This window comes from Bubalus kerabau, chromosome 7 (genome assembly GCF_029407905.1).
Source record: "Bubalus kerabau isolate K-KA32 ecotype Philippines breed swamp buffalo chromosome 7, PCC_UOA_SB_1v2, whole genome shotgun sequence".
Lineage (NCBI taxonomy): Eukaryota > Metazoa > Chordata > Mammalia > Artiodactyla > Bovidae > Bubalus > Bubalus kerabau.
Genome location: NC_073630.1, coordinates 11,730,956 through 11,755,321, shown reverse-complemented (window position 1 = coordinate 11,755,321; position 24,366 = coordinate 11,730,956). Strand labels below are relative to the sequence as shown.

General features: G+C 36.2%; 1 protein-coding gene across 1 annotated transcript in view; it reads right to left on the bottom strand.

The window, feature by feature from the left end:
- Window positions 1–248: 248 nt before the first annotated feature.
- Window positions 249–24,366, bottom strand: part of MMRN1 (multimerin 1) — a 109,633-nt gene continuing 85,515 nt past the window's right edge. The window contains exons 8-9 of the mRNA XM_055587650.1: window positions 6,422–6,574; window positions 249–5,142 (exon numbers count right to left, since the gene is read on the bottom strand). Coding sequence (XP_055443625.1) covers window positions 4,721–5,142; window positions 6,422–6,574 — 575 coding nt within the window. The 3' untranslated portion in view covers window positions 249–4,720. The remainder of the gene's footprint in view (window positions 5,143–6,421; window positions 6,575–24,366) is intronic.

Sequence of the window (24,366 nt, the reverse complement as noted above, 5' to 3'; positions counted from 1 at the left end):
ATATAGCTGACTGAAGATTCTCACTGATCTCACAAATCAGTGAGAATCTGCCTTATAACACTTCTCAGCTTATTGATGAAGCACTGGGTTTGAAACCACTGGGGCAGCAAACATCTCTGCCTCTAACAGGGAAGATCAACCAGAGTAAAAGTGCAATCTAGGAAGTGTGGGCTATCATTTCTGCCCTGAAGTGTCCCACACGTGCTTGCAAATAAAGAGGATAGGCAAACAATTTTGAGAAAGGAGTATTTTATTGCATTAAAAAATTGCCCTTGAAAGCAAAGATTATTACTCAACTAGTTTCTAATGTGAAAAAATTGACAGTAATAAACTGTAGCAGTTATTAAAAAAAGTGCCAAGTTGTCAACCCATTTCCTTCAGACTTGGATGAAAAGTACATGATAAAAATCTTAAATTTTATGTATATAATACACATAATTTATATATATAGATAGAAGAGTATTTAGAAGTATTTAGACATATATTAGATAAATGAAAACCTGAATTTACATATGACCAAATGTATGTGTAATGTAACTATCTATATATAAATAATGTTTATATATAACTGAACTTCTACCAATTAGAAGTTCATTTAATTCAGTGAGTTTATATTTTGAAACAGATGAACATTAAAAAAAAATCCCCATTAAAAGCATTAATTAAATTAGTCAAGTGAAAATCGGTTTGTCTTATTTTTAGCATTTCTTGATGCACAAATGAAGAAGGAAATGGCAACCCACTCCAGTATTCCCATGAACAGAGGAGCCTGGTGGGCTACAAAGAGTCACAAAGAGTTGGCATGGGGTCACAAAGAGTTGGATACAACTGAGAGACTGAGCACAGTGCCCTAATGATACTAGCCCATTCTTCCAAAATGAGCAGTTTGGTAAGATAGTAAGAAAGAACAATTTAGGCTCACTTGGCTTTGAATATGAAATTTATTTATTCCTAGAGTGAGCCAAAAACAAGTAATGGAAGTTTGTCAGAGGTGTAGAAAATAGAGGGAGCTTGGTTATTCGGTTCAGTTCAGTCTCTCAGTCATGTCTGACTCTTTGTGACCCCATGGGCTGTAGCATGCCATCACCAACTCCTAGAGCTTGCTCAAACTCATGTCCATTGAGTCAGTGATGCCATCCAACCATCTCATCCTCTGTCGTCCCCTTCTCCTCCTGCCTTCAATCTTTCCCAGCATCAGGGTCTTTTCCAATGAGTCAGTTCTTCCCATCAGGTGGCCAAAGTATTGGAATTTCAGCTTTAGCATCAGTCCTTCCAATGAATATTCAGGACTGGTTTCCTTCAGGACTGACTGGATTGATCTTCTTGCAGTCCAAGGGACTCTCAAGGAGTCTTCTCCAACACCACACTTCAAAAGTATCAATTCTTCAATGCTCAGCTTTCTTTATAGTCCAACTCTCACATCCATACATGACTACTGGAAAAACCATAGCTTTGACTAGACAGACCTTTGTTGGCAGAATTGGTTATTAAAGATACATTTTCCATTCTTATGGAGCTACTCATGATTTTGGTGAGAGTAAATCTCAGCATGACTCTGAATAATTTATTTCAAATGCATTATCTGTCTGTACTAATTTACTTGATATTTATTTTTATATTACTTTAATATATGACTTATCCTGCCTGTCACAGAGTGGGTATTTATTAAATAATTGATGAATGAATGGGTATGAAATTGTTATCACTAATTAGGGTCTGAGTATACTTTGGGAGTTTGCTAGGCAGGAAGGTCTGGTGAGAGAGAAGAGCTCTGGAATTCAATCTGCAAAATAATATCCATTAAAGTCTGCTGTGTACATAGGGAAAATCAAGAAAATCTCAGTGTTTTTTTTTAATATATGGAAAAATTTGATCATGACAATTACAAATACGTTGCAAGATGTCCTGCATAATATTGGGTGGCTTTTAAAAAGATACACAAACAAATCCACAGAAACTTAGAAGTGGCTACAATGCCTTTTGGTAATTGGTGGCAATTTGTCATTTAATTGTGCATTTCTACAAATATGTGTAAAAATACAGGATAAAATTGGTAATTAAAACCCAAACACTAAAGCATTATTTAATGCTAAATGTTCTAAATTATCTAATTACAAAATCAAAAATTAAATTGTGCGTGGCAATGACAAATATCGTAAAATGACTCACTCCCTACTGTTCTTGCTATTACAGAAAAGGCAGTGCATTGAAATCACTGGTATCTGTTGAAAAGTATAATTGGAAAACAAAAATTCTGTTTAATCTAGGAGTATTTGAAGTAATAAACATTTCAGATTGTGATGTTATTTTAGGCATGGACTAAAGAAATTATCAAAATTCTCCAAATACTTTTGAAAATAACACATTTACACATAAGAGGAGAAACTGCCAGCCAGTCAGCCTTCATTTGTCAGCAACTGGCTTCCACTCTTCCTGGTGTACTGAGGCTGGGCTGTGAGGGCACAGCAATTTTGGCTCAACATGACACATTCCGCTGGGCAATGCACACTTCACATTTACCTGTAGGGCTGTCCAAGTTTCATTAGGCTGCAGGTTGAAATCTTCTACAGATTGGCATATAGTATGTGCCAATATCCTTTTTATTGATTGGTAGTCCTCTGCTGTGTGGATATATCTGAGTTTGCTTAGCTGTTCATCTATTGCCAAACATGTGGGTGAAACCTAGTTTTTGGCTACTACATACAAAGTTACTGTGAACATTTGTATACACCTCTTTGCTTGGACATGTGCATTCAAGTTATAGAAAATTTGAAAAAAATATAAAGTTTCTGCTCTGAGGAAATAATATTTTCACATTTAAGATTGGCAGTATTTTTAAACACTGTAAGTTTTGATTAGTATGTCTTGGGGGTAATGAATACTCCTTAACATGAGTAAACTGGATAACAATCTTCTCAAGGGCCTTTTGATAGAACTTTTAGCAAAGTAGAAATATACGCTTATCTTTTGTTCTTGAAATTCTCACAACTTCCTGAACTGTTGTGAAACTTACCCACTTATGTGCCTCTGTTTCTCACCAGTGTAAAGAGAATAATACATGATACTTATCTCATAAGGTTAGTTATTATTATAGTTAGTTATCTCAAAAGGTTAGTTAGTTATTCATAGGATTATAATAAGTATTAAATAAATTAGTTGATGAGGAATGTTTTCCATACCAAAACCTTTTACTTCTTTCTTAGAATGTCTTACAGGAATTTCTTCTTCAGAAATATCTTGTTAAATATATAAGGAATGTATGTTTAAGAGTGTTCACTACAATAATATTGTTATAATGAAACATTGGAGATAACCAAATGCACTTCAAAGGGATTATTAAATCAATTATGGTACATCTGTAGGAGGTAAGATAGAGAAAGGATGCAAGTGGGTGCTAGATAAGAAGGTTCTAAATCCTACCTTAGTCCTTCCTAGCTGTGAAACTTGGTTAATACCCACCTTTTAAAAATTTTGTAAGGAATCAATGAGATGTTACATATTAGTTGCATAGAAGAGAACCAGGGCACAGGAAGCATACCATAAATCCATAAATCATAATATCACCATGGAATATATGCACCTATTATAAAAATACAATCAGGTCTGCATGTGTTGCCATAGGATACTCAGTATAAAAAGGTGTTTTTTATTTTTCCCCTGTATATATTATATGGGCTTCCTTGGTGGCTCAGTGGTAAAGAATCTGCCTGCTAGTTCAGGAGACCCTGTTCGATCTCTGGGTGAGAAAGATCCATTGGAGAAGGAAGTGGCAACCCTGCTCCAGTATTCTTGCCTGAGAAATCCCATGGATAGAGGAGTCTGCTGGGCTGCAGTCCATGAAGTCATGAAGAGTTGAGCATGACAGAGCACACACATAGTTATTGTATGATGAAAGAAAGATAAAATATCCACTTCTGTGTCTTTAGACTTGGGTGTAAATGTTCATGTGTTAACTATTTCTTTATTCTCTAATTATAGGAAGGAAAAAATAGTCTTTTAGAAAAATTTTATTGATGTATAGTTGGCTTACAAAGTTGTGTTAGTTTGTGGTGTATAGCAATTGATTCAGTTACACACACATATATTGTTTTTCATATTCTTTTCCATTATGGCTTTTCACAGGATATTGAATATAGTTTAGGAAGGAAACAATAGTAAAGCATATTTCAAATTTCTAATTCAAGTTTAAAAATTTTCATTACAAGTGAAAATTTCAATATGTAAAATTTTAAAACAACAGAAAAGACTGAAAAATCAAAGTTAAAGGAAGACTTCTTGGTCTTTGAGTACTTTTGAACATGTGAATTTAAGAAATATATGTTATATATTTATGTACACAAGGAATCACAAAAGTTAAATGTTCTGTTGAAAAGATTACTGTGACTGGCAATATTGACTGATTCTCATTTTATAATATTCCTTTATATTGCAATGCCTTAACATGAAAGAACAAAAATAAGAGTGGTTATGCTAAAAAACTAATTTTGTTTTCTATGCTACTAAACCTCTTAGGAGCAAAAATTCCTTCATATACTGGTTGTCTAAAAGATAATTAAATAATTTTGTGAAATAAACAAACTTAGAGCCTTACTCAGATTTTATAAAGAGGTTCGTTTTCATTCATGTTGAAAAACCAAAAACAGAGCAGATGTGCATGCAAAGATAAATAAAAACACTGGCTGCTTCTCAGTAAAGGTGACAGTCTGTCATTCATGCTAATTTATGTACGGTATAATAAGTAACCACTAAAAGTAGTGGCAGGGGGAAATTTGGCTGGAATTGTTCCTTTTACGAGGCGCAACCACACTTCCTGCCCATAATTTAATTCTAATAAGGCATCCCCAGTCAAAACCCTATCACAGTGTATTTCACTGTTACCATTTTCAGACTCAAATGTAAGCTTGTCTACTCCATCAACCACTAAGAATCCAGAGATATGAGCACTAACTGACTCAATGGTATACTTAAAAACATACACCCCAAGATAGGGGATTCTGAATTTTCCAGTTCTTGGTGTATATGAGGCTCCATAGTTGACATCCAAGTTATTAAATAAGATAGGACCAGGTGTAGTCATTCCGTAAGTATGAGATGCAAAAAATGCCACCATCGGTGCATATCTGTAAGTTCCTTTTGAAAAATCTGTTAGTGGAAAAAAATGGAAAGAGTTGATTTTCATGTTTTGATCTTGTTTTGTTTATATCTTTATTCTTTATCTCAGTTATAAAAAGGGTTAATAGAAGTAAAATGGTTATTCATTGGACTTAACAAGGGCATGTGTGTCTGGATGCCTGCCTCTTTTCTTGCCTGAACTACCCAAAACTGCTTAGTCTCTCTGAGACTCAGTTTCTCCACTTAGATCATGGTAGAATGACAGTAACACTCAATATATCACTCACAAAAATGCCTCAAAGATTAATTTGTGTGTGTCTTTGATCTCTCCAGAGATGAAGGGATTCAAAGCATTTTATGATTATTATGGTATGCCAGAATGTTTTAAAGCCCCTTGGATGAATTAAAGCTGACATGATGTAGAAACAATTTTTCCTGCATGTTGTCAAACAGTTTCTGGAGGCTAAAACGGAAACCCAAGGAAATCATATGCACTATAGAGAGGTAGACAAAAGCAATCTTCTATGTAATTAATGCCAAATGTACTTACAAAGGCTGAGATTTAAAAGCAGACTAAAAAATTCACTCTTTATTATGCAGCATATTATTAAGAAAAGCCTGATTTGAAACATATTTTTGCCAACATTTTAAAGAGAATATATATTAAGTACTGCACATATTTTCTTGTGTGAAAATCAAAAATGATACACTCTGGAAGTAAATCTATAGCAACCAATACTTATGTAAGTAAATGGACAAAAAGGCATCTTGCTCTACTCACTATATTTTAGCATAGTCTAAAAGCCGTCAGCCAGTCAGAACAGTATTACGACCTTCATAGAAGACAGACTGCTAACACTTATTAAAGCTTAATTTAAGGGATCAGATTTGATATGAATCAAAGATGTATTCTTGTTTGAGGAGAAAAAGTTTATATATATACATATATATACACTATGTATACGTATATATTATATGGCATATATATATAATATATATTTTCTAAGAAAGTATAATTTATATTTTCTTATGCAATATATATTTTATTTTAAGATGCACTAGAAAAAACAAGTTGGGGGATTTTTAATAAACTGCTTCTATTAAAGCAACATTGAAAATTTCAACTAGTGTATATGAATTAGTTTACCTGACAAAATCATGTATGTTATTCAGTGAATTTCAGAAGTAAAAGGAATTAATCCTCAAGTGAGTCCAGATTAAGCAGGTCTAGACATTCATTTGAAAACATTTCAAAAAATATATTTGTTTATGACACTGAGCAAACCCAAGGACACATGCACACTCTTACCTGGAGCTAAAGCGTTTTCTCCTGCCACCTTGACAGTACACTTGTCACCAGTAAAAGGGTGTCGGCAAGCACAGATAAAGCTAGCTCTTGCATTTATACATGTACCCCCATTCTGGCATGGGGATCTACTACAGTATGAATACTCCTCTGTTACTGAAAAAGAATCAAGATAAAAGAGGGTAAAGTGGCCTGTTTTTCTATTGATGTCAAATTAGAGTTTGCAGCAGAATGGGAAAAACACTGAGTCAGAAATAGGAAAAATGCATTCCCAGGCCCAGATCACCCACCAATGCAGTCATGGGATTTCACGAAATCTCTGAACTCTCTGAGCTGCTTCTTCTGAAGCCCTTTCCTGCTTCTTGGAAGTGAGAATAGTTCTGTGATCCACTGCATTTATTTGTGTTAAATATTAAGCTTTTTGTCAACTGTAGAACTAATAGGCTATCTGGACACACAATTGAAACCAGTGTGTGATGAGGGTAATATTTCAAATCACAGAAGGAAAACAAAGTCTGTTCAATACATGGTGCTAAACTAACTGTATTTTCATAAAAATATAAATTTCATGTGCATAAAAATACTAAATGTGAAAAAATGATTACATTATAACCAAATAAACAGAATATCTTTGTTGAGCTTTAAAATTTTAGAAAGCTCTTTCAACACAAAACAAAACCCAGAAGCCATAAGAGAAAAATCCTGATGTTTGACCACCTAGACTCAAAACTCATTTGCAATGAAAGCCACAATTTATGAAATTTCAAAGTGCTAGGTGAAAAGAAAATAGTTTTTAACAGATAGAACAATCTAATGACTAATATCTATAACAAATAAAAAGTTCTGACTAATCCTCACAAAAAAGAGTGTAACCCTGTAAAAATAGTGGCAAATGGGCAAGTAATATGAGCTGGGAAGTCAGTGAACAACTACAGTTCAAAACTTATTCAACCTCATTACTAATTAAGGAGTAACAAATTACCGTCAACAACGTTTTATATCAGGTGGCAACATTTAAAAACAAAACAGTTATGCAGAAAATGAGTATTCTCGTATAATGTTGGTTAGATCTTATATTGTTGGAACCTTTGAATAGGACAATTTGACAGAATTAAAAAGGTTCATTTGCTTTGAGCCAGAAATTTCTTCCAGCAGAATATATATTCCAGACACACTTGCACAAAGATAATGTTCAAGAAATTTCTTCATGATATCATTTGCACTAGTGAAGAATAGTAGGACCCCTAAATGACCACTGATGAAGGGACTTGTTAAATGAATTATAGTATCTTTTCAGCAGAGCTTCCCTGTATCTCAGACGATAAAGAATCTGCATGCAATGCAGGAGACCTGAGTTCTATCTGTGGGTCGGAAAGATCCCCTGGAGAAGGGGATGGCAACCCACTCCAGTACTCTTGCCTGGAGAATCCCATGGACAGAGCAGCCTGATGGACTACAGTTCAGAGTCACAAAGCGTCAGATAGGACTAAGAGACTAACACTATTGCTACCGTTCTCTTTTCAGCAAGGAATATTAGACAGCAGTAAAAGAATGGGATAAATCCCCAACATACTCAATTTGCTGAAGACAGTGTTTCAGTTCACTTATTAGATATAGAATAATTTCAGTTATTTAGAAAGTCTCAAGTTATAAATATGGTTATAAATGATAAATATGGTTATAAATGTAATACATAATGTGGAAAGAAAAGGTTGGAAGAATACATTACTGGATACAGTTACCACTATGGCTCCACCTTGTGGAAATAGTGTGAACTGTTTACAATTCACTCATTTCAAAACATGGTCATTGATGATTTTTAAATTTAAGGTTATTTGCTTTAACATTTATTTCAAGAGTGAGATCTATATTTTAAATACATTCTACTTCATATTTAAATAATTCAAATTCACATAAAATGTGACCAAACTACATGCCTGTGTAATTAGAATGAAAAAAAATTTTTTTGAAGTCTAGTTGATTTACAGTGTTATGTTATTAGTTTCAGGTATACAGCATAATGATTCAATATTTTCATAAACAAACTCCATTTAAAGTTATGATAAGATATTGGCTATATTCTCATTTTGAAAAAATATTTAATGGATACTTGTTAAGTACAGAACCTTGTAACAAACAACTAAAGATTGGTTGGCACTGATTTGTCAATTGAAGCTATTTCTATTTTATTATACAGACAGCTACAAATCTACTTTTGTATATCATCTGATTTGTATTTTTTTAATTTATTACTAAAATATTTTAAAAGTGGTTAGATACCTTTATAAGTTCCTGTACATATTTGTGTTCAATGGGCAATTTGTCCTTGAATTAATAAAAATCAGACTCTAAATAAAACATCATTTTCTTTTTCTTTTACATCTTTCCTTTTGATAGAATTATATACGTTCTTTTAATTGTTTGATGCTCTGAAGTTCTTGTTGAATTTGTCAGGCCTGTGTGCGTGCTTAGTCACTCAATCGTGTCCAGCTCTGTGACCCCAGGATTGTAGCCCACCACGCTCCTCTGTCCATGGGATTTCCCAGGCAAGAATACTGGAATGGGATGCCATTTCCTTCTCCAGGGGATCTTTCCCACCCAGAGATCGAATTCATGTCCACATTTTATAAAGGCTCATGTTGCCTTGTGCGTTCTGTGTCTTCTGCGTTGTAGGTGAATTCTTTGCCCACTGAGTCATGTAATTGCACATTTGTTCCTACTTTCAATTAGAGTGTGAACTTTTGTGAGGACAGGGCTCAGGGTTTCCACTTCTTAAACTTTGTGTCACTACTGACTAGCACAGTGCTTGACATATAGAAGTACTAAACACTCTTTTTAAAGACGAATAAACAAATGGATGGAAGATTGAGTAGATGATCTCACCCTTTAATGCTCTATTTCTTCTTCACTTTTTCTCAAAGGTCAGGTAGAGTTTGATTCTATGATGTCGTTGGCATGTTTTTCTAGAGACATGGAATTATTTCAAGCAAACTTTCCACAACTTCTATCTTGGGTAGAACTTCAAACTCCTTCCAGTCCATTTATTTTCTTTGATGAAGATCAGTACAATTAAGTTTGGCCAACTCAATATTCTCTCATTTTGTGCAAATAGCATGACTAATCTGTTAATATTCATTTCCCTGCTCTGAACAGAACTAAAATTCCTTTACCACTGTATTGGAATGTTTCATAAGTCTCAATTTGTTCTGGTCTTTGCTTTCTGAACCCTGATATGTGCTCAAGTTATACTTTTCTATTAATCCTATTTCCACATTTTATAAAGGCTCATGTTAAATTTGAACTGCTTGAAGAGCTCCTTACATTTTCAAAGCACTCTGTCTTTGCCAATATTTACCATTCTTTATTTTAATTGCTTGTTTAATGTCTGAACTCCATGAGAAGAGAGGTTGTGTTTAATTTACCCCTCTATCCACTTAATTTTTCTCAGTGCTCATTCAGCACTTATTCAATAGGCATTTGATGAATAATGAAGGGACACTTCATACTGATGTCTTCTATTTTTGTTTATAGTACACCTATCACCATACATGTTTCATATAATATTTTATTTTTATTTATTACTTATTTAAATTATTTTTATTTTTAATGCTTAGTTCTAGATTAGCATCAGGATTTTATTTTTTTTTATTTCATCATTTACACAGTAACATTGTGCAGGACCGGTAACTCTGATCCCTGCTGAGGTCAGAATGGAGTTTCTAAGACTTGTGAGAGGACCTCTCAGTGCCTCTGGGCAACTTTTGTCATACACAGAGGGAAGCACTATATAAATCCACCAGTATCTGCTCTAGATATTGTGTCTACACAACATTATAACTTTTCTTTATCTTTCATCCTGATGCCAATGCTAACATGTTTTCACCCTCGTACTAATGTATATATTAATTTTCAGTGCTATTCAGTTTCATCATTTATCAAAACCATATCTATCAAATAAGTTGTATCCTTTCTTTGCTCTTAAAACACTTCATGTGTCCCTTTCCAACAACTTCTAGAAATGTGAACAGTTGTTTATATTACATTTTCAGATTCATTGCCTGTTCATTAGTTATGAACAGGCACTCATACTCTGTTCATTAGTTAGAGATGGATGGAAACATTGTTTTCAACCATCTTTACTACTTTTCCTTCAATTATCAGTTTTTATTTTGTTCTTATAAACTCATGTCTATTGTTATTGATCTTGTTTGTGGGATAATTTTCTCAACACTTCAAACATAATTTAAAGCTCTTTTAATCATATCAGCAATCTTTACCAAATAGATTAGCCCTGTCAGATGATTTACTCTAACACTTGTCATTTATATTTATCTTAAGTCACAACTCAGAAAATGAAATGTTTTTTACTCAATATTATCATCTGTTTTTGCCTTTTTCTTTAGAGTTATAATCTTCAATCAAAATAATATTAAAAATGGCAAAGGTACTGAAATATGTTCAATAATGTTAGTCATTAGGAAAATTTAAAATAACATCACAATTAAATGCAATAATATATCTATTAAAATAGTAAAATAAACAATATTGGCAATGCCAAGTGCTGACAAGATTGTGGAGCAATTAGGATTCTCATACATTTTAATGGAAATAGCGAGTGGTTGACCAGTTCTTACAAAGTTAAAACTATATTTATTTTATAACTAAGTTATGGTGCTGCTACTGTTGCTGCTAAGTCGCTTCAGTCATGTCTGACTCTGTGTGACCCCATAGATGGCAGCCACCATGCTCCCCCGTCCCTGGGATTCTCCAGGCAAGAACACTAGAGTGGGTTGCCATTTCCTTCTCCAATGCATGAAAGTGAAAAGTGAAAGTGAAGTCGCTTAGTCATGTCCGACTCTTAGCGACCCCATGGACTGCAGCCTACCAGGCTCCTCCATCCATGGGATTTTCCAGGCAAAGTACTGGAGTGGGGTGCCATTGCCTTCTCCATAAGTTATGCTACTGCTGCATAACTCAGGAGAAATGAAAACTATGTATGCACAAAAACCTGTTGTATGAATGTAAACCTGAATGTTTACAGCAGCTTTATTTATAATCACCCCAAACTGTAAACAGCCAAAACATCCTTCAGTTGCTAAATGGGTAAACAAACTGTAGATCCATCCATACAATGAACCACACTACTCGGTGATGAAAAGGAAGACATGCAACAAAGGATCTCAAATATACCAGGTGAAAGAAGCCAGGCTCAAAAGCCTACATAGCATGAAAGATAAAGAAAAGTTATAATGTTGTGGTAGACATAGTATCTAGAACAGATACTGGTGGATTGGGGGCAGGAGGAGAAGGGGACGACAGAGGATGAGATGGCTGGATGGCATCGCTGACTCGATGGACGTGAGTCTCAGTGAACTCCGGGAGTTGGTGATGGACAGGGAGGCCTGGTGTGCTGCGATTCATGGGGTTGCAAAGAGTCAGGCATGACTGTGTGACTGATCTGATCTGATCTTACATGATTTAATGTAAAAGATACTCTGCAAAAGATAAAAGGGTAAGGGGAGAAAACATACCACTGTTGACAGTGACTGGGAGTAGAGGTAGATTTGATTAAAAAGATACATAAGAGAATTTGAGGGTGTGAAGGAACTGTTCTCCATCTTGACTTTTGTGGTAATTACATGACTACCCATCTGTCAGAATTCACAGACTGCATGTCAAAAATAGTGAATTAAAGAAAAAAACAAACAGTGAATTTAACTCCATGTAAATTATAGCAAAAATAAACAGATATCTCCCCAACATTTTTATTTCTATTATTTTGTTTGCACAGGTCCTCCTTCTACATCATTATGTCTTTTTTTTTTTTTTAATCTTTTCTTTTTTCTTAAAGACTTTGATTCAGAGGCTCATGTACTTTGCTGGTTCTGATTACTCCTTTTTCTCTCTCCCATGTTTCTATCTTCAGTTCTCTACTTTTTCTCTAGCTACCCAATTTAATTCTGTGCCCTCAACTATCACCTCAGTGCAATAATTTCCAATTTTTATCTACAAACCCTCTTCTGGTTCCAGACCTACATTACTCATTGACTTTTGGACATTTCCATAGGGATAGAGGTGGCTCAGTGGTAAAGAATTCGCCTACCAATGCAGGTATCTTCCCAACCCAATTGGGAAGATCCCCTGGAGGAGGGTGTCCAGTAGTCTTTCCTGGAAAATTTCATGGACAGAAGAGCCTGGCAAGGGGCAGTCCATGGGGTCACAAAGAACCGGACATGACTGAGTGACTGGGCATGCAGAAGCTCACACACACACGCACGCACACGGGGATAGAGAGCTTTAACCTAATATATCACAGACTAAACTTCTCTTCGCATGTGCATCTGTACTTCCTTCTTAACCTTTCTATTTCCATTAATGGAATGACTGACTTCTTATCACTGATGCTTTATTTAAATGTTGGTGTTATTTTTATTCTGAGTTTTTGTGTTTTCAATTGGCTGTTTTCTGCTAAATATATATTCACATTTAACTAACATTCCCAGTTTTCATTTTGTTCCTTTCTCTATCACCTATTGAGGTCTTAATATATTCAAGTCAGGATAGTTGTAATTTTGTGACTGATCTGTGGAAGAACTTAGAATAAATCTTAATCATGCACACACATGATTATGCTATCAGTCAGTTCAGTTGCTCAGTCATGTCCAACTCTTTGTGACCCCGTGGACTACAGCATTCCAGACTTCCCTGTCCATCACTAACTCCTGAAGCTTGCTCAAACTCAAGTCAATTGAGCTGGTGATGCCATTCAACCATCTCATCCTCTGTCGTCCCCTTTTCCCCTATCTTCAATCTTGCCCAGCATCAGGGTCTTTTCCAATTAATAGGGCCTTTTCCACCTGTTCTTTGCATCAGGTGGCCAAAGTATTGGAGCTTCAGCTTCAGCATCAGTCCTTCTAATGAATATTCAGGGCTGATTTCCTTTAGGATAGACTGGTTGGATCTCCTTGCAGTCCAAGGGACACTCAAGAGCCTTCTCCAACACCACAGTTCAAAAGCATCAATTCTTCAGCACTCAGCTTTCTTTGTGGTCCAACTCGCAGATCTATACATGACTACTGGAAAAACCATAGCTTTGAGTAGATGGACCTTTGTCAGCAAAGTAATGTCTCTGCTTTTTAGTATGTCTGGGATGACCATAGCTTTTCTTCCAAGGACAAGTGTCTTAATTTCATGTCTGCTGTCACCATCTGCAGTGATTTTGGAGCTCAAGAAAACAAAGTCTGTCACTGTTTCCATTGTTTTCCCATCTATTTGCCATGAAGTGATGGAACCCAATGCCTTGATCTTCATTTTTTGAATGCTGAATTTTAAGCCCTCTTTTTCACTCTCCTCTTTCACTTTCATTAAGAGGCTCTTTAGTTCCTTTTCACTTTCTGCCATAGGGTGGTGTCATCTGCATATCTGAGGTTATTGATTATCTTACACTCTTGCTCAAAAATCTTTCATTGTTACTAAGAGAATGAATTTAAACATACGATACTCCACACAGGGTATAAATGGTTGATTTAATGAATGCTCAGCCCCAAACTACCTCTTTCCTGAGATTTGCCCAAACATTCAGTTCTTAATAGACACTAAACTCTTATGATAATAAACTCCTATAACCCTCATTTAATGCTTAGCATATGCTGTGACATGTCTTTCTTCTTTCATGTTCAAAACAGCTATATCAACATGGTATTTAGAAGCACATGGAAAAAATTTTTAAACATAAAACAGGGAGGAGCCAAGATGGCAGAGGAGTAGGACGGGGAGAACACTTTCTCCCCCACAAATTCATCAAAAGAGCATTTAAACGTCGAGTAAATTCCACAAAACAACTTCTGAATGCCGGCAAAGGACATCAGGCACCCAGATAAGCAACCCAACTCTTCGAAAGGAGGTAGGAAAAAATATAAAAGACAAAAAAAGAGACAAAAGAGGGAGGGATGGAGTTCCGTCCAGGGAAGGGAGTCTTAAAAAGAGAGAAGTTTCCAAACACCAGGAAACCTTCTCACTGCTAAATCTGTGCCGAGCTTTGGAAGCACAGAGGGCAACATAAAAGGGAGAAAAAAAATAAATAATTAAAAATCGCAGATTGTGAGCCCTACGGTAACTCCCCCAGCGGAGAAGCAGCGCAGACGCCTGCACATGGCATTAGCAAGCGGGGGCTGGGCAGGGAAGCGCGGCGGGGGCTGTGTCCCTTAGAGTAAGAATCGGGCCCAAATGTCCTGAGCGCTATCTGAGCGAAATAATTTGGGCTAGCAAACCAGACTGTGGGATATCTACCACGCGAAAAGCCAGCCCTAACCTAAGACACCACCAGGCCCGCGCACGGAACAAAGGACTGAACAGAGATAGCCGGCTGCAGACCTTCCCCCTCCGGTGACAGGCAGCCAGAGCCGGAAGGGGGCAATCGCAGCCCCAGATAGACACTATCTATAAAACTGTAAGCAGGTTTCTTTGCTAACTAAAACTTCTTGGGGGTCTGGACGGTCAACATCTGCCTGAGAAGGTGCGCTGGTTTTACACCCAGATAACCGAGTGGCGGGGAGGCGATAAGTCGCAGCATTGGCGCTCGCCAAACACCTCATCACCTGAGCTGCTCGGACCTGGGAAGAGCACAAAACGCAGGCCCAACCGAGTCTGTGCCTCTGAGGACTACCCGAGTGCCGGAACCTGAGCGGCTTGGACCTGGGAGCTCAGCCCAGGGCCGGCCTCTGATTGTTCCCGGCGGAACAACCTAGAGCCCAAGCAGTGTGGGCAGGGAGGCTACATGCGCCGTGAGTGGGGGCAGACCCAGTGTGGCTGAGGCACTGTGAGTGCACGCCAGTGTTATCTGTTTGCAGCATCCCTCCCTCTCTCCCCACAGCGTGGCTGAACAAGTGAGCCTAAATAAAAAAAAAAAAAATAGTGTCCTCCACCATCCCCTTTGTGTCAGGGCGGGAACCAGACACTGAAGAGATCAGCAAACAGAAGAAGCTATAACAGAGGGAAACGCCTTGGAAGCTACAGGCCATAGATTAAAACCCTGTGGTTACTATGGATTACATAGGAAGGGGCCTATAGATCTTGAGAAACATAAGTCAGACCAAGGAACTAGCCAAAAATGAACTGAACCCACAATACTCACACCAAAACCAGAGAAAGACCTAGATATATTTTTACTATTTTTACGATCAATCTTTCTTTCTTTCTTTTTTTTTAATTTTTTTTAAAAAATTTTAAGTCCTCTATTGTCCTTTAATTTTCACTTTTATAACTATTACTTTGCAAGCAAAAAAAAAAAAGACTCTATTTTTTTTTCTTCTTCAGCAAACTTCATATATATATTTTGTAATTTTTTGACCGTGTTTTGTTTTTTTTTCTTTTTCTTCTTTTCTTTAACATTGTATTTTTGAAATTCCAAACTCTACTCTAGATTCTTAATTTTAGCCTTTTGGTATATGTTATCAATTTGGTACTTAAAGTTTTTTTCATAATTTCTGTGACTTTTTTTTTTCCCTCTGTTTCTTTCTCTTCTTCTTTTGTATAACATCATATATCTGCAATTCCAAACTCTACTCAAGATTTTTAATTTATGCTTTTTGGTATTTGATATCAATTTTGTACCTGTATTTTCTTTATAATTTTTGCGACATTGTTTTTGTTGGTTTGTTTGTTTTCTCTCTTTATTTTTCTTCTTTTCTTTAACATTGTATTTTTGAAATTCCAAACTCTACTCTAGATTTTTAACTTTTGCTTTTTGGTATTAGTTATCAATTTTGTACCTGTAGTTTCTTTATAATTTTCGCGACCTTGTTTGTTTTTCTTTGTTCGTTTTTTCTCTCTTTCTTTTCCTTCTTCTTTTCATTAACATCGCATTTTTGAAATTCCAAACTCTACTCTAGATTTTTAATTTTTGCTTTTATGTATTTGTTACCAATTGTGTACCTTTAAGAACCCAATCTTCAGGACCCATTTTTCACTAGGGAACGAGATTACTGGCTTGACTGCTCTCTCTCCCTTTGGACTCTCCGTTTTCTCCACCACGTCGCCTGTATCTCCTCCCTAACCCCTCTCTACTCTACCCAACTCTGTGAATTTCTGTGTGTTCCAGACGGTGGAGAACACTTAGGGAACTGATTACTGGCTGGATCTGTCTCCCTCCTTTTCATTTCCCCCTTTTATCCTTCTGGCCACCTCTGTCTCCTGCCTCCTTCTTCTCTTCTCTGTATAACTCCGTGAACATCTCTGAGCCGTCCAGTTGTGGAGTGCACATAAGGAAGTGACTACTGGCTAGCCCACTCTCTCCACTATTGATTCCACCTCATCTCATTTGGGTCACCTCTAACTCCCTCCTCCCTCTTCTCTTCTCCATGTAACGCTGTGAACCTCTCTGAGTGACCCTCACAGTAGAGAAACTTTTCATCTTTAACGTAGATGTTTTATCAATGGTGCTGTATAGAAGGAGAAGTTTTGAAACTACTGTAAAAATAAGACCGATAACTGGAAGTAGGAGGCTTAAGTCCAAACCCTGACTCCAGGGAACTCCTGACTCCAAGGAACATTAATTGACAGGAGCTCATCAAACACCTCCATACCGACACTGAAACCAAGCACTACACAAGGGCCAACAAGTTCCAGGGCAAGACATACCAAGCAAATTCTCCAGCAACAAAGGAACACAGCCCTGAGCTTCAAGATACAGGCTGCCCAAAGTCACCCCAAAACCATAGACATCTCATAACTCATTACTGGACATTTCATTACACCTCAGAGAGAAGAAATACAGCTCCATCCACCAGAACATCGACACAAGCTTCCCTAACCAGGAAACCTTGACAAGCCACCTGTACAAACCCACACACAGTGAGGAAACGCACAATAAAGAGAACTCCACAAACTGCCAGAATACAGAAAGGACACCCCAAACTCAGCAATTTAAACAAGATGAAGAGACAGAGGAATACCCAGCAGATAAAGGAACAGGATAAATGCCCACCAAACCAAACCAAAGAGGAAGAGATAGGGAATCTACCTGATAAAGAATTCCAAATAATGATAGTGAAATTGATCCAAAATCTTGAAATTAAAATGGAATCACAGATAAATAGCCTGGAGGCAAGGATTGAGAAGATGCAAGAAAGGTTTAACAAGGACTTAGAAGAAATAAAAAAGAGTCAATAGATAATGAATAATGCAATAAGTGAAATTAAAAACACTCTGGAGGCAACAAATAGTAGAATAACAGAGGCAGAAGATAGGATTAGTGAATTAGAAGATAGAATGGTAGAAATAAATGAATCAGAGAGGATAAAAGAAAAACGAATTAAAAGAAATGAGGACAATCTCAGAGACCTCCAGGACAATATTAAACACTCAACATTCAAATCATAGGGGTCCCAGAAGAAGAAGACAAAAAGAAAGACCATGAGAAAATACTTGAGGAGATAATAGTTGAAAACTTCCCTAAAATGGGGAAGGAAATAATCACCCAAGTTCAAGAAACCCAGAGAGTCCCAAACAGGATAAACCCAAGGCGAAACACCCCAAGACACATATTAATCAAATTAACAAAGATCAAACACAAAGAACAAATATTAAAAGCAGCAAGGGAAAAACAACAAATAACACACAAGGGAATACCCATAAGGATAACAGCTGATCTTTCAATAGAAACTCTTCAAGCCAGGAGGGAATGGCAAGACATACTTAAAATGATGAAAGAAAATAACCTACAGCCCAGATTATTGTACCCAGCAAGGATCTCATTCAAGTATGAAGGAGAAATCAAAAGCTTTTCAGACAAGCAAAAGCTGAGAGAATTCTGCACCATCAAACCAGCTTGCCAACAAATACTAAAGGATCTTCTCTAGACAGGAAACACAAAAACGGTGTATAAATTCGAACCCAAAACAATAAAGTAAATGGCAACGGCATCATACTTATCAGTAATTACCTTAAACGTAAATGGGTTGAATGCCCCAACCAAAAGACAAAGACTGGCTGAATGGATACAAAAACAAGACCCCTACATATGTTGTCTACAAGAGACCCACCTCAAAACAGGGGACACATACAGACTGAAAGTGAAGGGCTGGAAAAAGATTTTCCATGCAAATAGGGACCCAAAGAAAGCAGGAGTAGCAATACTCATATCAGATAAAATAGACTTTAAAACAAAGGCTGTGAAAAGAGACAAAGAAGGGCACTATATAATGATCAAAGGATCAATCCAAGAAGAAGATAAAACAATTATAAATATATATGCACCCAACACGGGAGCACCGCAGTATGTAAGACAAATGCTAACAAGTATGAAAGGAGAAATTAACAATAACACAATAATAGTGGGAGACTTTAATACCCCACTCACACCTATGGATAGATCAACTAAACAGAAAATTAACAAGGAAACACAAACTTTAAATGATACAATAGACCAGTTAGACTTAATTGATATCTATAGGACATTTCATCCCAAAACAATGATTTTCACCTTTTTCTCAAGAGCACATGGAACCTTCTCCAGGATAGATCACATCCTGGGCCATAAATCTAGCCTTGGTAAATTCAAAAAAATTGAAATCATTCCAAGCATCTTTTCTGACCACTATGCAGTAAGATTAGATCTCAATTACAAGAGAAAAACTATTAAAAATTCCAACATATGGAGGCTGAACAACACGCTGCTGAATACCAACAAATCACAGAAGAAATCAAAAAAGAAATAAAAATTTGCATAGAAATGAATGAAAATGAAAACACAACAACCCAAAACCTGTGGGACACGGTAAAAGCAGTCCTAAGGGGAAAGTTCATAGCAATACAGGCACACCTCAAGAAACAAGAAAAAAGTCAAATAAATAACCTAACTCTACACCTAAAGCAACTACAAAAGGAAGAAATGAAGAACCCCAGGGTTAGTAGAAGGAAAGAAATCTTAAAACTTAGAGCAGAAATAAATGCAAAAGAAACAAAAGAGATCATAGCAAAACTCAACAAATCCAAAAGCTGGTTTTTTGAAAGGATAAATAAAATTGACAAACCAGTAGCCAGACTCATCAAGAAACAAAGGGAGAAAAATCAAATCAATAAAATTAGAAATGAAAATGGAGAGATCACAACAGACAACACAGAAATACAAAGGATCATAAAAGAGTACTATCAACAATTATATGCCAATAAAATGGACAACGTGGAAGAAATGGACAAATTCTTAGAAAAGTACAACTTTCCAAAACTCGACCAGGAAGAAATAGAAAATCTTAACAGACCCATCACAAACACGGAAATTGAAACTGTAATCAAAAATCTTCCAGCAAACAAAAGCCCAGGTCCAGATGGCTTCACAGCTGAATTCTACCAAAAATTTAGAGAAGAGCTAACACCTATCCTGCTCAAACTCTTCCAGAAAATTGCAGAGGATGGTAAACTTCCAAATTCATTCTATGAGGCCACCATCACCCTAATACCAAAACCTGACAAAGCTGCCACACAAAAAAAGAAAACTACAGGCCACTATCACTGATGAACATAGATGCAAAAATCCTTAACAAAATTCTAGCAATCAGAATCCAACAACACATTAAAAAGATCATACACCATGACCAAGTGGGCTTTATCCCAGGGATGCAAGGATTCTTCAATATCCGCAAATCAATCAATGTAATACACCACATTAACAAATTGAAAGATAAAAACCATATGATTATCTCAATAGATGCAGAGAAAGCCTTTGACAAAATTCAACATCCATTTATGATAAAAACTCTCCAGAAAGCAGGAATAGAAGGAACATACCTCAATATAATAAAAGCTATATATGACAAACCCACAGCAAACATTATCCTCAATGGTGAAAAATTGAAAGCATTTCCTCTAAAGTCAGGAACAAGACAAGGGTGTCCACTCTCACCACTACTATTCAACATAGTTTTGGAAGTTTTGGCCACAGCAATCAGAGCAGAAAAAAAATTAAAAGGAATCCAAATTGGAAAAGAAGAAGCAAAGCTCTCACTGTTTGCAGATGACATGATCCTCTACATAGAAAACCCTAAAGACTCCACCAGAAAATTACTAGAACTAATCAATGACTATAGTAAAGTTGCAGGATATAAAATCAACACACAGAAATCCCTTGCATTCCTATACACTAATAATGAGAAAACAGAAAGAGAAATTAAGGAAACAATTCCATTCACCATTGCAATGAAAAGAATAAAATACTTAGGAATATATCTACCTAAAGAAACTAAAGACCTATATATAGAAAACTGTAAAACACTGGTGAAAGAAATCAAAGAGGACACTAACAGATGGAGAAATATACCATGTTCATGGATTGGAAGAATCAATATAGTGAAAATGAGTATACTACCCAAAGCAATCTATAGATTCAATGCAATCCCTATCAAGCTACCAACAGCATTCTTCACAGAGCTAGAACAAATAATTTCACAATTTGTATGGAAACACAAAAAACCTCGAATAGCCAAAGCGATCTTGAGAAAGAAGAATGGAACTGGAGGAATCAACCTACCTGACTTCAGGCTCTACTACAAAGCCACAGTTATCAAGGCAGTATGGTACTGGCACAAAGACAGAAATATAGATCAATGGAACAAAATAGAAAGCCCAGAGATAAATCCACGCACATATGGACACCTTATCTTTGACAAAGGAGGCAAGAATTTACATGGATTAAAGACAATCTCTTTAACAAGTGGTGCTGGGAAATCTGGTCAACCACTTGTAAAAGAATGAAACTAGAACACTTTCTAACACCATACACAAAAATAAACTCAAAATGGACTAAAGATCTAAAAGTAAGGCCAGAAACTATAAAACTCCTAGAGGAGAACATAGGCAAAACACTCTCTGACATACATCACAGCAGGATCCTCTATGACCCACCTCCCAGAATATTGGAAATCAAAGCAAAAATAAACAAATGGGACCTAATTAACCTTAAAAGCTTCTGCATATCAAAGGAAACTTAGCAAGGTGAAAAGACAGCCTTCAGAATGGGAGAAGATAATAGCAAATGAAGCAACTGACAAACAACTAATCTCGAGAATATACAAGCAACTCCTACAGCTCAACTCCAGAAAAATAAATGACCCAATCAAAAAATGGGCCAAAGAACTAAATAGACATTTCTCCAAAGAAGACATACAGATGGCTAACAAACACATGAAAAGATGCTCCACATCACTCATTATCAGAGAAATGCAAATCAAAACCACTATGAGGTACCATTTCACACCAGTCAGAATGGCTGCGATCCAAAAGTCTACAAGTAATAAGTGCTGGAGAGGGTGTGGAGAAAAGGGAACCCTCTTCCACTGTTGGTGGCAATGCAAACTAGTACAGCCACTATGGAGAACAGTGTGGAGATTCCTTAAAAAACTGGAAATAGAACTGCCTTATGATCCAGCAATCCCACTGCTGGGCATACACACTGAGGAAACCAGAAGGGAAAGAGACATGTGTACCCCAATGTTCATCGCAGCACTGTTTATAATAGCCAGGACATGGAAGCAACCTAGATGTCCATCAGCAGATGAATGGATAAGAAAGTAGTGGTACATATACACAATGGAGTATTACTCAGCCATTAAAAAGAATACATTTGAATCCGTTCTAATGAGGTGGATGAAACTGGAGCCTATTATACAGAGTGAAGTAAGCCAGAAAGAAAAACACCAATACAGTATACTAACACATATATATGGAATTTAGAAAGATGGTAACAATAACCCTGTGTACGAGACAGCAAAAGAGACACTGATGTATAGAACAGTCTTTTGGACTCTGTGAGAGAGGGAGAGGGTGGGAAGATTTGGGAGAATGGCATTGAAACATGTAAAATATCATGTATGAAACGAGTTGCCAGTCCAGGTTCGATGCACGATACTGGATGCTTGGGGCTGGTGCACTGGGATGACCCAGAGGGATGGTATGGGGAGGGAGGAGGGAGGAGGGTTCAGGATGGGGAACACATGTATACCTGTGGCAGATTCATTTTGATATTTGGCAAAACTAATACAATTATGTAAAGTTTAAAAATAAAATAAAATTTAAAAAAAAAAAGAAAAAAAAAACATAACAACAAAATACCACATTACTCTATAGGTACATCTTCCACTGTCAACTTGTGTTAAAACAAAATTACAAAGTTTTCTTTATATTCCCATTGCCTGCAGGGTTCACTATTTTTCCAGAAATCGAGCCCTATCCCATGATTTTATTTACTAATACTACACTTGGCTCCCTATACACATTCAGCACATCCCACAGTACTCTGATTCTATACCTTTCTTTACTTTTTCTTTTATGCATAACATTTACCACCTTTTACCAGACTGTATAATTTACATTTTTGCTTATCTTTCTCTATCCCTGATAGAGTGTAAGCTCCAAAAAATAGGAATTTTTAAAAATGTTATGTATCCCAAATGTCTATAAAAGTTCCTGATTTTATTGGCACTTAATATTCGTGCAGATACCTTTTGAATCTATTATAAATATCCCTGAAAATTTTTATATTTAACACTTGTTTAAGATTATAAAGTCTAGAAAAGAGTTCTTAAGGGACTGTTGATTATAAAAATGATATCCTTTTTTGTAAAAAGGTAGATGTGTATTTTAATTTCTACATGACTGGCAAAATGAGACTCAACAATTTTCTTTCACTGACTTCTTTAGTTCTCCAAACACTGTATAATAAATTTTGGGGTAATTAGTTTGAGAGGTGAAGAGACTTGAGTTTACATTAACCAATTATATCAACAAAACAAAATGCCATATTATATTTCCCCTGAAACAGTGATGTTCAAAATAAGTAGGTTTGAATAATTCAAATTAAATTTATAATAAAATACTTATTATTTCTCTTAAAAATATTTCCTATTATTTAAAACCAAACAGTGTTTATTATTAAACATCCCAACTAGTCACTCTGGGACCATGAGAAAATATTAATACCTATTATTTCTGAGAAATAATACTGAGAAAATACTTATTATTTCTTTTCAGATCCACTTTGGAGCTGTGCATAGTAAAACTGGCAATTATAAACTTTTGGGGTACATTTTTCAAATTTTGTGTGCAGTTAACATATGGCATAATTATTTTTTTATGTTGCAATTTTTTGTTAAGATGTGAGAATCATGTCCACTCAGAAAGCTGTGCAACATGCCCACAATTTGTGATTTAATAATCCCAACAGATTATTTCTCATGTTTGACGATGAGTACAACACAAAATAATTCTACAGTGTCAGGTGCAGTTTTGAATTTATAGTGCTGTTAGCGACCAGTGGAAAGACATCCATTCATTGTATTTAATCACAGGCCAGTTAATAATTAGATCTGGTGTAAAATCTTTGGTGTCAAAGAAACAATTTGTTGTTGAGAAACAGCTCCTGTGCTTCTTGTTAGGAGACTAATCTTAGCATATGTAGTGACTATGTAAATGAATCCCGGTATCCTGTCCCATTTCTTTTCTATCGTCAGATGCACGTGTTATAAATTTTGGCTCAGATGAGAATGTCAAGCACATAGCGTTCTGACTGTTCACCTTTAGATTCCATGGTCACTTTATTGCAAGACATGAGGCAGGGAAGAATTGTCAATTTTGCCAGCATCTTCTCTTCAACTGTCATCCTTCCATACACAGGGGAATCCTCTGAAAAGCTAGGGGATTCTTTTCTTCTTCTTGGGAACAATGAATAAAAACTACTTCATTTAATATTCTCTTCAACCCTGCTTTATTGACACAAACTGGGGATGCTATCCGCAGAAGACAGGCTTGCTAACCAACTCTGGCACAAAGAATATCTTTAAGATCATGAGCAGAATAGAGTTTATATAGCAGGCCTGAGACTGCTACCTTTAGAAATGCTGACTTTCAAGGATTTTCCCTTGATCCATATCTGGGAACTTGGCTTCTCTAATTAAAAA